At 35.8% G+C, this 13,762-nt stretch overlaps 1 protein-coding gene across 3 annotated transcripts in view; it reads left to right on the top strand.

Moving 5' to 3' along the window:
• LOC106868036 ((E3-independent) E2 ubiquitin-conjugating enzyme UBE2O) overlaps window positions 1-13,756 on the top strand; it is a 109,269-nt gene extending 95,513 nt beyond the window's left edge. For all 3 annotated transcript variants that reach the window (XM_014913136.2, XM_014913135.2, XM_014913137.2), the window contains 7 exons: window positions 1,806-1,903; window positions 2,514-2,576; window positions 6,146-6,349; window positions 8,190-8,247; window positions 8,702-8,823; window positions 10,679-10,758; window positions 13,083-13,756. In XM_014913136.2, the coding sequence (XP_014768622.1) occupies window positions 1,806-1,903; window positions 2,514-2,576; window positions 6,146-6,349; window positions 8,190-8,247; window positions 8,702-8,823; window positions 10,679-10,758; window positions 13,083-13,425 (968 nt within the window). In that variant the 3' untranslated portion in view covers window positions 13,426-13,756. The remainder of the gene's footprint in view (window positions 1-1,805; window positions 1,904-2,513; window positions 2,577-6,145; window positions 6,350-8,189; window positions 8,248-8,701; window positions 8,824-10,678; window positions 10,759-13,082) is intronic.
• Window positions 13,757-13,762: the final 6 nt, after the last annotated feature.

Raw genomic sequence — 13,762 nt, 5'->3', positions numbered from 1 at the left:
CCTACCTCTTCCACGGGTTCCCTCAACTGTTATATATATATACACACATATATATATATACACATATATATATATATTGGGTCGTCCTGTAAATAATGCAGTTTTCTTATACTTCTTTTATTTTTCAAAATTAAGATAAACAAATTTCTTTTTTAATCTAAAATATACTCAGCTTCATTTTCTACAATGCTCTACCATCTATCTGGTAGACTTGTAAGGCCCCTTTTCCAAAATTCACTTGTCCGTGATGAAAAATACTCCTCTAGTACTGTTCTAACCTCTTCTACAGAACTAATTTTTTTCTGTCTAAATGATTTTGAAAACTGCAGAATAACTGATAATCAGATGGGGCAATGTCCGGTGAATATGGTGGGTGGGGCATCATTTCCCATTCAAACTGCTCCAGCCTTTGGAATGTCATTCTCGCTGTTTATATCCAAATATTATCCTGATGGAAGAACACCTTTTGTCTTGAAACCAAAGATGGTCTTTTTTCTTTAAGCTCTGACTTGACTGACTGATTGAATGATCAAATCCAAGCTTCTCTGTTCGTTGCTCAACAGTTATGATGGAATTTTGTTCCACGAGGGTTTGTAGGACATTCTTGTCAAGCTCTACAGATCTTCCAGGATGTGGCTCGTCTTCTAAGCTGTAGTTTCCAGTTTAGAATTTCTGGAACCACCGTTGACACTGGCTTACACTTATCCGATCCCCATATATTGCATTGATATTCCATGCACTTTCTATTGTGTTGTTGCTTTTATTCAATTCATACAGCAAAATATGCTGAATATGCTCCTTTGTCACTTCCATTATAGCTTTGAAAAACTGTTAAAATCGAACTGCACTTTTCAAAACTTGCACTAAGAATAAGTACATGGTAAAATTACTACCTGCTTTTATAGCAAGTTGATGCAGGTAGTTTATCCCATCCCCCTCTGACTTTTAGTTCATGCAATTAAAAAACTGCATTATTCAAGGGATGACCCAATGTACATATATTGCATATGAAGTGAGTAGAACCCATTTTATCACTCTTTCAACTGGAGCAAACAGTCATGTGTTTTTTTGTTTTTTTTTTACATACAATAACTATTGTGAGATTTGAACCTCCAACTATGTGGTCAGTTGTCCAGTAACTTGACAACTCATCCTTTTTTAATGTTAAAATAGCTTCAGCTCTCTTTTTTAAAAATTTTATTTTTACTTGAAATTTCCAAAATGCTGCTAGATTTTGGAGTTTTTCTTTCTGTAAGAACAGAATCTTTGTATTTAACAGAAATGTCTTTGTAGGTACAAACTTACTGTTGTAGTTAGGATGTTTTCCCCAGAACTGCATGGACACTTGGCCTGTATCCTATTATAACCACAAGTTGACTAGTTTCTTGTGAGTGAAATTTTGCATATGGAAACTGGGGAAAAACTGGCTTATATGTGAGTATGTGTGTATGCATGCATCAGTATGTGTGTGCGCATGAGCACGTACTTCTTGACATGAGTGTGCTAAATGTGAACAAAAGTCACCATTATACAGCTGATGTCATTTATTTGCAATCTTCCATGAAAACATGTCCAGCCATTGGAGCTGTTTATCATTCAGAGGATTATAAGAAATATTATCATACATGGAAACAAACAGGTGAGGATTGGTAACAAGAAGAGCATTTTCAGCTGTCGGGAAACCTGCCTCAGCTACGTTGTGTTTGACCCATGCAGGCATGGAACAGTTTTGTTAAAGCATTAATAATGAGAAGGAGGACGTTTTTTTTTTTTTACTAACTTTATTTTACTTTTACTTCTTTTAGGCTTCCAAATCGTTGAGGGATCTCTAAGTTGTCATCATTTCTGTAATCATACTCACCTCAGCAGCCAAAGATCTTTCTTCATGTCTCTTAAGCGAGAGGTTAGTTTGTAATTTGTCTATGTTGGGAGCTGTAATTCTTATGATAGGAGCTTCTGAAGAACTCAAGGTTGAAGTCTCTAGAATTTTTTGAGTTTTTAATTATCTTGTCATAAAACTAAATCAAATTTCAAAATAATAATTGTTAATTTTGATATACATTTTATTAACCTTTTAGCATTCACATTACTCTGTCAAACACAATGCTTTTTTATTCACATTGTTTTGAATTAATCATCTTGTGATTTCAAGATTTCAATGATGTGATTGTATATGCTTTGAATGTCATTGTAAAGGAAATGTGATACATCAGATCTAGCCAGTTTAAATATAAAACAATATTTATGCCAGATATGGTTTGTTTAAATGCTAAATGGTTAAGGAGTTAGTAATTTGGTATTGGTATTAATGTAGTTACATATTACAAAGAATCTTAACACATTAACAGCTCCTAGTCATTCATTTTCATCCCTCTTTACCATTAAGAGTGGATAAGGTGAATATGGAACACACATATGAGCAATAAATTGAATATGTATTGCCTGAGTACCCACTTGAACATAATTCATCCTTTTGTTTGGAAATTCTATTTTTATTTTCTTTTTCTTTTTAGTCAAAGTTATTAAAAACTAGTCTTCCTGATGGTATTTTTGTTAAAGAATTTGAAGAGAGAATGGTATGTATTGATTTTTCCTGCTTTCATTTTTTTTTTTCACTACTTTTGTTATTTATATATAAATGTATAATCATTTTTGTGAGTTGTTTGGATCTTTGCTAAATCTTTGGAAAATAGATATTCTCCAGGTTTCTTGTTTGTTTCATCTTCTTCTATTGTAATAATAGCAATACCATATATTATTGTAATAATCCTTTGTACTAACGGCACAATATCTGAAATTTGTGGGGAGAGGACTGGTCATCTACCCCAATGTCCCACTGGTACTTAATTTATCGACGCCTGAAGGAATATTATTGTAATAATAATACTTATAATATATTCTTAAGAGCAATATATATGCTGTAATGTAAGCTGTAAACTCTTACTCAATTGTGTTGTGGTTATTTCCCTTGAGTCATTTTTGTAATCTTGATTTGAAGTCAATCGTTTCAGTCAACTTAATTCCCCAAGTTCAAACAGAGGATTTGTACCTTATAAGTGTTATAACTGCTTAGTTCAAAGTAAATTGACTGAAAAAAAGGAATATCATTGTTAAAATTTCTTTTCTATAATATAGTTTAATTAGATTCTAATTTGTTGTACTCTTAGTACCCATGACCTATTACAGGGTTTTTGTGATTGACAGGAGGGAAGGAGGTGGGGGAGATATCTTCAAAACTGAAAACCTGCCCCAAATACATTCAACAGACTGGATTTTGATAGTATGTTGTCAACTTAATATGACAGTCCCATGAAAGGGAAGAATGCTACTGTTATTTAGCCCTAGGAAACACCATTTCCTGTTGGACTTGACACATTTCCTGTGCCCTTATGTTTTCAAAGTGGAGACAAGCACCTCCTCGCAGCAAAGCCAGCATCCAGAGACTGGTTTCAGAGTCATTGCTCGTCATCAGTCTGGAGTAGCATGGCTTGCTAGCTTTATTCTTTATTACAAGCACATTGGCTCTTACAAAGAAGGGACAAGCAAAGACAAACAACACAATACAGTGGGGTACAAAAAACATAGATTGAATGGAATTATGAATATAATGATATAATGAAAAATGAAATGTCTTACCTGCACACCCCACACAGGTAGTGTTATTTAACTGTTTATGTAACACATTATTCACGAACAGTTCATTATTCTTCTTTACAACGTTTTTTTTTTTTTAAGCATTATTTTAAGTTTTACAAATTTCACTTACTTTCAATTTACTATGTACTCTATTATGTCGTCAAATGGTACCACTGGTGGTAGTTTGTTGCATTGAACCAGCAACTCCGTTATTACAATTTGTTCACCAACTAATTCTTTTAATCTCTCTCTCTCTCTCTCTCTCTCACTCACTATCTCACTCACTCACTCACTCAAAACTGCCTTGTTGTCTTCAGTATCCTCATTCCCCAATAATTTTACTCTGATTACATTTTTCAATTTAGTGATCCGTTTCTCTATTTCTACACTCTTTTTATACTATCATCATCCTCACATTTTTTCCTTTCGGTACTCCTTCCTGTTTCCCATCTCTATTCTCTCCTAATGTTCCTGGTTTTTGTGTCGCAACCATCTCTGTCTCTCTCTTACTCTTTATTGTTGCTTCCTTTCCTTTCCGCATACTTGTTTTTTCTTCTGTAATTTTCTTTTGTGTTATTTCTGTTCTTTCAATTCGTATCACCTCTATGTTGCCTTTTCTCTCTTCTTTTTTTTTTTTTTTTTTTTTTTTTTTTTTTTTTTTTTTTTGCAGGCTTTTTGGTGGTGAATATGCATTTTCATCTCTTTTTTCTTTTTCCAACTGAGTATTTTCCTTCTACATTTTCCATCTCTTCACTTACTTGGCTTTGTACTACCACTCCTTGTTCCACCTCCTCCTCCTGCTGCTCTTGTTCTACTTCTTGTTTCTGGGGGCACCTTGCTTTCATGTGTCCCCGTACTCCACAGTGGTAGCAGATGGGAGGTCTTCCCTCCACTACCACTCTTAGTTCAACATCCTCTGGCAGCATAATTTCATCTGCAATTTTATGCAGGTCTGGTAAACTGATTTGGACCATCACCTCGAGGCTGTATCCAAACCAGTTTACCTCTGTTGTCCTCATGACCTTCAGCACATTGGTCTCCTCCTCCGTGTTGAAGAGGATGGCTGACACCAGCCACGCTTCATCGATTTCTGGGGGCACTCTGCCAATCCTAACTCTGGCTGCACGTTTGCCACAGTAGGTTGGCTGTAGTGCCCACTCTTCTGACCTCAATGGCACCATGGAGCGCTTTATTGTGTCCTGTTCGGTTGCAAACCCTACCTCCACTGTGCCATACTTCTTGACTCTGGTGTAGAATGTCATTAGGTGTTTAATGTCCTTAAGACATTCTTCCATTGCTTCAACGGTTGCTATTTCCACCCTTTTACTTGAATTTGACAGCATTCTATACACTACAGTTTTTTTTTAGCTGTTTCCTCTATTGCTTCTTTTGGCGGGGTCAGCCTCAGGCTGTTTCCTTCTTTAACTATGAGTTCATTAGACTTTTTCAATCTCTTTTCATTGAACTTCACTTCTTTCACTTGCAAAACATCATTATTCAAACCCCTTCCTGTTGCTGCAGCATAATTGACAGCTGGTTTGGTCTCTATTACTTCGTTGCTTCACACTTGTCAGAAATGACAAGAAGATTTTCAGACAATATATTCGTAAAAATCACAGTTCACAATAAAATTAACAGAAATTTTTCCACCCTGCAGAGCGAAAATTACTGTTTTTCAAAGGACAACAGTTTGATTTCAATTAAAGTATTTCACTTCAAAATAACATAAATTTACAATAAACAGAACAGGAAACGAACTCCCTTACCGCAGGTAACAAACTGGAGACAACGTGTCGTAGACAAAAAAGGCATGGCCTTGCTGGCTGTCGATGCCTATCCACCTTTGAAATACATTCACTGATTTTTGAAAATAGAAATAATACATTTCTAAATCTTTCAGAGAGATTTATGCAGTAGCAGCACGATAAAGTGATGGTATGTTGTCAACTTAATGTGACAGTCCCATGAAAGGGAAGAATGCTACTGCTATTTAGCCCTAGGAAACACTGTTTCCTGTTGGACTTGACACATTTCCTGTGTCCTTATGTTTCCAAAGTGGAGACAAGCACCTCCACCCAGCAAAACCAGCATTCAGAGACTGGTTTCAGAGTCATTGCTCATCATCAGTCTGGAGTAGCATGAATTTTGTTAAAAGCAACCAAGATGCCAGGCCATGGTGTTAAATCAGGTCACTCATTAAGTCTACCACTGAAGAAAGTTGTGGGATTTTAACTCTAACACAAAGAACTGGAACAAACACCACAAGGCATCTGATCCAGTATCTTTACAGTTCCACCAGTTTATAATCTTAGATTGGTACTTTTATATTGATCTTGAAAGGATGAAAGGCAAAGTTTACCTTGGTGGAATTTGAACTCAAGACTGCAAAGAAACAAAACTATCACAGTGAAACATTTTATCTGACACTGCAACAACTTTGCCAGTTTGAATAAAAGTCTGTAATTCTTATCCTGAGTTTGAATATATTTTTTTTATTCTTTATTCTCAGGACTTATTCTCAGTGATGATAGTTGGGCCTTCAAATACTCCCTATGAAGATGGTCTATTTATTTTCGATGTCCAGTTGCCAAATGATTACCCTGCATCACCACCCAGGTTCCATTATTTGTCCTACTGTGCTGATCGACTCAACCCTAATCTTTATGAAGATGGTAAAGTCTGTGTAAGCTTATTGGGTACTTGGTCTGGCAAGGTAAGTTACTTAAATGCATTTTACTATCAACAAATGTAATGAAGGTATTTTATTGGCAAAATGACCATTCCGAAATATAATATTTTCAAATACATTTAATTTAATTTCATCATCATTGTTTTAACTTCTACTTTTCTATACTTGCATGGGTTAGATGGTGTTTACTGAGGCAGATTTTCAACAACTGGATGCCCTTTCTGTCACCAATCCTCACATGTTTCCAAGCAAGGTGATATTTCCCCATAGCCAGATGTGTTTTCACAGAATATTAGAAATGAATAATGCTTGTATGACTGTGACACTCATTTACTACCATGTGATGTCAAGACAAAGTAACACAAACATACATATACTCACGAATATATGTATATACACTAGGCGGACATCCAGCCATAGAAACCATGCCAAATCAGACTGGAGTCTGGTGCAAACCCCTAGCTTACCAGCTCTGGTCACACCATCCAACCCATACTAGCATGAACATCGAATGTTAAATGATGATGATGATAGACACATAAACATATACAATGAGCTTCTTTTAGTTTCCATCTACCAAATCCATTCCCAAGGTTTTGATGGAACTGGGGCTATATTACAAGAAACTTGCTGGAGGTGCCATAGAGACTGAATTTGAAGCCATAGCTGAATGTGCACACAGTTATTTCTAATGGCACTGGATCATGAGATTTCCAATAAAATTTCCTTAGACCCTTTTGATACCAACCCACTTGAAACTGTCTCTGGCTCTCTAGTACAACTGTCTTGTTTTCAAAAGTTCTCAATTAAAATCTTCCACCAAACCTTAGTCACAATTTATGTTCCAAACATTAGCTTAATTATTTTACTAAATTCTTCGTTATATTTAAAATTAATTGAAAGAAACACAAAGCATCTCAACAGAAATATGGTAACAAAAGGGCTAATATATATCATTTGGTTCTGCTTGGAGACATTGAAATTATTAAAATATTGTTTCTTTTAAGAAACATTGGTCATTTGTCGGCTTTGATCAACAGGTTGTAAAGCCTATTGATAATTTAACAGTAGATGTAGTCTTCATGTGTTATTCTCATATTTTTAATTTAAATATTTATTACCTTTTTACTCATTTACTTGTTTCAGCCAATAGACTGTGGCTTTGCTGGGGTATCATGTTGAAGGGTATAGTTGAACAAATCAACCCTAGTACTTACTTTTAAGTTTGGTACTTATTCTGTCAGGTTCTTTTTGCCAAACTGCTAGGTTACAGTGGGCATAAACAAACCACCGCTGGCTGTTAAGTAATGATACATATGTACACATGCACATATTGTCAGCTGGTTTCTCTACAGTTTCTGTCTACCAAATTCACTCACAATACTTTGATGTGGGGCTAAAGTAGATGACAGTTGCCCAGGGTACCACATTGTTGGATTGAATTCAAAACCAGGTGGTTGCAGAACTTCTTAACTACAAGGCCATGCCTGTACCTAAAGAAAATAAACAATCTTTGCATAGTTATTTGCAGAACTGTTCTTGTATTTACTTATTTATAATAGGCCTCAGCAGAATGTTAGTAATATCAAAGTTAAAGTGAAACCTGAAAATATCAATTCTTGAAGTCTCAGTCAATAAATTAAAATACCAGTCTACTATTGAAGACAATGACATCAACTAGCCCTGCCCTTCAAAATTACCAGTCTCGTATCTGAATTAGAAGTGTTACAGTAGAAATACCTTTTTATATATTTTGAAATTTTTTTTGTACAATTGTAGAGTAGTAATTGATATATATACCTTTTGGACAGCAAACTATTATATATGTATTATATTATACATGATTGTTTCTTGTTGTTAACAGGGTAATGAAGTATGGACGCAGGAGTCTAATTTACTTCAAGTACTTGTTTCAATACAAGGTATGTATTTGATTCTGAATCTTAGTTTTGGTTAATTCCTGTGTGAGAGTTCCTGCTGGTCTAAATCTTTGTAGAGAAAAAGGCTGTTGAATGAATAAGGGCTTAACAATCAAAAAAAAAAAAAAAAGGAAAAGAATAGTAACAATAATTAAAATGAAACTTCCATGTTTGTTACCATGCTGTTGTAACTGAATTGAAATAAAGATGAAAATAATGTAAATATATTTGATGTTGGCATTTGGAAGAGCATCCAGTTATAGAAAACATTGGTTAACCAGTTTCACTTATGTTTTGGATTATACTTTCGGAAAAAAAAACAAAAAAACATAAGCATCAGTGATATAATGATTGATTTTCATAAAACTTTCTTCTTGAAGCAGCTGTAATTGCCGTACAAAATTATTTTCCTGATTTCCTGTTTTTTAAATTTAATTTAATTTTTTTGTACTTGTAGGTTTAATTTTAGTGGCTGAACCTTACTACAATGAAGCTGGTTATGAGAAACAGCGTGGGACTCAGCAGGGAGTAGAGAACAGTCGGATGTATAATGAAATGGCTATAGTGAAAGTTGTGCAAGTGAGTCTCATTTAAACACAGGCTTCTTTTGATGATTAACATCATAATGTTTGACCTACAACATTCCCCCCCATTTACTGACCATAGTGCACAACTTTCTCTTCCCAGAATGCCTGGCCATGTTTTCCCTGCAGTTGACTTTATAAGTTGTTCAAAAGCATCGATCATATTGACTGCACTGGTCTCTGGGAAATTTGCAAAGGCTATAGGTACAGTTTCTGCCTCCTGATCAAACTATAGACTCAGACTTGAGCTCTATAATACATAAGGTTAGAGCTTAACCTATTTTCTATGGTATATATGTGACTGAGCTTACAACATTCCCCACTGAGGAGGACACCACTTAACTCCCCAATTATTGCTGGAACTCTTTTGCATCTGTGAGTGCAACCCTCTGACCACTAGGCCACTTTCCTTTAGACATAGGACAAACTATTATTATAAAATAAGCTGGTGCAGTGAGCTTGAGTAAGAAAATAGTCAATCTAATTAGTGGTGAATCCTCTGGATATCATGATAGCAAATGGGTTATTACCTGTGTAGCTACTGAATCTAATTAGAGCAAACTACAGCTCTACATGAGTAAAGGTTTGCTGTTCTTGCTTTTCAACTTTGTCATCAACTGGAGTGGAATGTTCTATGCAGGATGTTTCAGATGTCTCATTGAGACCAAATTTCACTCAAAGGATTTCAATTATGCTGTCAATCTTGCAATAATGGCAATATTTATATGGATTTCCAGCCTGCTGTTGAATTCCTCAGTTTGTATGCAGTGCATGTTGGCATGAAAAACCAGTGCAGTCAAGTCAAAGCTTATATTCATTGGCATCTTGCATTCTGAAAGGTTTGCCATTGTATTTGAAAATTTAAGTACCTTTGTACCATCTTCACAGGCCAGGGCAAAGATGAGATAGATGTTTATATCAGTTTGGTGCACGCTGCATTCTGTTCTCTTTAGGATCAGCTTGTCTCTGGTTGGAGACTTTTATAGCCACAAAAATTTACCTCTACTTAGCGCTCATTCATATCATCCTGCTGCATGGCCAATGAAAGCGACAGACTTGTGCATTCACAAGTTGGATGTATTTGACCATGTTTACCTTTGCTGAACCCTCTGTTTTCATGCTTTATATTGTGTTAAACTTCAAAAACCATCATCGTTGTCAGATTGATTTCCTCGAAGAGCTCATGCTGAAAAGGCGCCTAGGTTGGTTTGTTCGTTCACTCTATTATTGATTGCGATGAACTCATGATGTTGTAACACCATCGTCCCTTCATAGGGTAATGTAAATGGTTGAGTGAGCAGCTGATAATGTAGATTACTACAAATCGGTTCGGATTTTGAATTGATATCCGTCTTCATGTATATGGTATCTGCTATTGGAAACTCAGTATTGACAATCTTCACGTAAGGTATTTGTGATTGCTGAGCATGGTTGGTTTCAGTTCGTGGTGCTATAAATTCACAAGTAAGATATGTATGTTTGATGCTACAGCATTATTTTATTTTGTTAATGATGATTACAAAAACCTTCTATATATTCTTGAAACAACTCAGAAGACATATGCAATGTATAACTGTCTTTCCTGTTGCTAAATACTGGTACTTGTGCGAGTGCCACATTAAAAGCACCTTGTACGTACTGCAAAGTGGTTGGCATTAGGAAGGGCATCCAGCTGTAGAAATCAGTAGTGATTTACAAATAGAAGATGAACACAATAACTATAGTAAGGTTTGAGCCCTTAAACTCTATAGTAAGATTAATTTTACAGAACTTTGGATTCCAAAGTTAAATTTAAAAAAATATTTTTAATGTCTTTATTAATTTGTGATCTATTTTATTTTCATCTTCAGTCAATGAGCAATATGGTTAACAACCCACCAAATGTGTTTATCCATGAAGTTCGTGATCATTTGCGGGTCAATGGTCCAAGGTAAGCTACTCCTTTGTAAAATGGATCAAATACTCAATGATATGCAGTTTGGGGGTAATATTTTCTTTGTTCTGCATGGTACCAGTAAGGTATTGGAATTGATTTAATCACCTGTATACTCTATTATTTATCATTTCTGAGGATTGGATTGGTTTTATCTAATTCAATAGATTTGGTATTTCATGATTTATTTTGTAATTGTTTATAATTAGGTGTTGTGGTTGAGAAATATGGTTTCAGGTTCAGTCCCACTGTGTAGCTCCTTGGGCAAGTGTGTTACAAGACTAAGGCTTTCTTAGTGAGAGGGAAAACAGAAAAAAGCTCATATGTGGGTGTGTGTTGTGTGTTTGTGTCTTGATATGACGTGATTGTTGTAAAATGATTGTCAGTCATCCAAGCAGTGTTATTCATTTTCAGTCTTCTGTGAAAACATGTCTGGCCATGGGGAAATATTACCTTACTTGGGAACAGGTGAGGGTTGATCACAGGAAGTCTGGCTGGCCTTAGAAAATCAGGGTTAATGAGAGCATCTCCTTGTGACCACTCAGTTTGCTAGAAATACCAACCAAATCTCTCAAATTGCAAAAGCAAGGATAACATACAATAATGTAGTATAGATAGCTATGTATGACAAAGACAGACAAGATGGTCATGGTTAGATTGTCTTCAAGCAAAGGTCTGTATAATTAATTGTTATCTTGAGTCTTAGCTGCAGTAACTTGCTTGCAATATTTAGCAAACCCATTCTCCATTACTCAAGAAGACGTGTCCTCAGTGGCAGAAATGTTAAGGCTACTCCCCATGATGAAGAGGATTGGCCTGCAAGAGCCCTGTGCTGGTGCCACATTAAAAGCACCTAGTACATACTGCAAAGTGGTTGGCATTAGGAAGGGCATCCAGCTGTAGAAATTATGCCAAATCAGACTGGGACCTGGTGCAGCTCTCTGGCTTGCCAGCTCTGGTCAAACTGTTCAACTCATACCAGTATGGAAAGCGGACATTAAAAGAGGATGATGGGGATTTGAACCAACTCACTTTTGTAATGTTCTTTAAATTTTAATCTGGTTCACCTGTAATGAAAACAAAGTGGTCACTACTTGACAGTTGATCTCAGATACACACTAGATGTCCTATGTCTGTCTCATTTTCATCATTTAACCTCCAGTTTTCCATAGTTGCGTGGGCTGAATGGAATTCATCAAAGTAGATTTTTCTATGGCTGGACGTCCTACATGTTGCCAACTCTCAAATGTTTCCAAGCAAGTTGATATTTCACCATTGCCAGACATGTTTTTCATGGAAGACTGAAAATGAACAACATTGTATGATGATGTTTGTTTGCAACCATCTCATGCTGTCATGACTAAGGTATGCACATGCATATGTATAAGTGTCTGAGGGGAGTGTGAAAGGTTTCTTTCAGTTTCTGTCTACTAAATCCATTCTCAAGGCTTTGGTCAGCCCAGGGCTGTAGAAGACACTTCCTGAAGACGCTCTGCAATGGGACTGAACCTGAGACCACATGGTTGAAAAAGATTTTCAGCTACACAGCCATACCTAGTCTGCAAAAAAAACATATGATCCAATATACTAGTGTATTTGATTTAATTAAACCCTATTGGCAGTCATTAGTGTTGGATTAAATGCTTCAAGGTTGCCAAACTCTGGATTCTGGCTTCAAATCTTGTCCAAGTCAATTTTATATTTCTTACAACATCAATAAAAAAAGCTACCAATGCTGGGTGGTGTCAGGCAACATGCCTTGTTGCCTCTGTTCTAGCTCTGTGTGTTAGGACAGCAACACTTGCATCAACATTGGTGCTAAGTTGTGTCATCTCAAGTCAGCAGCCTTTCCCTTGGACAAACATTGGTGGTGTGGCGACACAACTTGCATGTATGGACAACTGCCAGTCTTCTTCAAAAACCTTTGCCCAGGCTTGCGTCCACCTGAAATTTTTCCTCTGGTTTCAATACACAATTGTCTGATTTAAATTAAGACTTTCCATTATTTGATTCAAATAAATGGTTATATTTGAATTAAAACTTTCCATCATTTTATGGAAGAACCTTTATAAGTGATGTCCCAAATACAAAATTAATAAAGAAAAACCTTAGTATTTTTGTAATCCTTCAAATTCAAAGTAAAACATAAGGCACTTCACAGAAATATGATTACAAAAGGGTTAAATAACTATAACAGACAACTACTGCTAAACTCTTTTAAAATATTTTGTTTTTCACAAGAAAATTACATGAAAATATTTCTGTAATCTATTTTCTTTTTTTGGTGTATTTAATGTCTTATTATTTCAACTGTTTTTTAGAATGATTAAACGATTAACACAATGGCTCGACCTCTCTGACAAAGTAGCAGCCGCAGAATCACAGGCTAATGACTGTTTATGCAACAATTCAACACAGCTACAGACGACTGCTACAGTACCAAACTGCCAACCTGCCTCCTCCCAGCCTGTATTATTGCACCTTCCAAAAGCTGATATTTCATCTGAGATTTCTAACTCTGCTGCTCTTTCTGTATTGTCCAACAGAGAACAGTGTGCAACTCCAGAGTTTCCTCTTCTGCCAGCATCTCGTGGTTTTTGTTTGTCTTTGCAGAAGCAGCTAGAATCATTTCAAACTGTACTAGAGAATCTAGATAAGAAATAAGTCTAATGAAAAAAAAAAAAAAAAAAAAAAAAAAAAAAAAAAAAATTAATAATAATGTCAAAATCTGTTTCTTTTGTTCTATATATTCTTGTCGCAATCTTAAACTCTCCCTTCATTCTGGAATCATTATTTCATTTGCATGTTCAGCATGTGTGAGTGTGTGTGTGCGTTTGTGTGTGTCTGTGTGAAGTGATGTCCCTTACAGACATGAAATACTCACCTGCGTCGAAGGCAGTTGCTAGGGAGAGGTGAGAATGGCTTTATTGTGAAAGTCTAGAAGAGATTGAAATGGGACAAAATAATTTATAGTATTTTTGGCTGATTTGTTGACAAGGTT

Source organism: Octopus bimaculoides, chromosome 9 (genome assembly GCF_001194135.2).
Source record: "Octopus bimaculoides isolate UCB-OBI-ISO-001 chromosome 9, ASM119413v2, whole genome shotgun sequence".
Taxonomy (NCBI): domain Eukaryota; kingdom Metazoa; phylum Mollusca; class Cephalopoda; order Octopoda; family Octopodidae; genus Octopus; species Octopus bimaculoides.
This window is presented reverse-complemented; position numbering and strand designations above follow the sequence as displayed.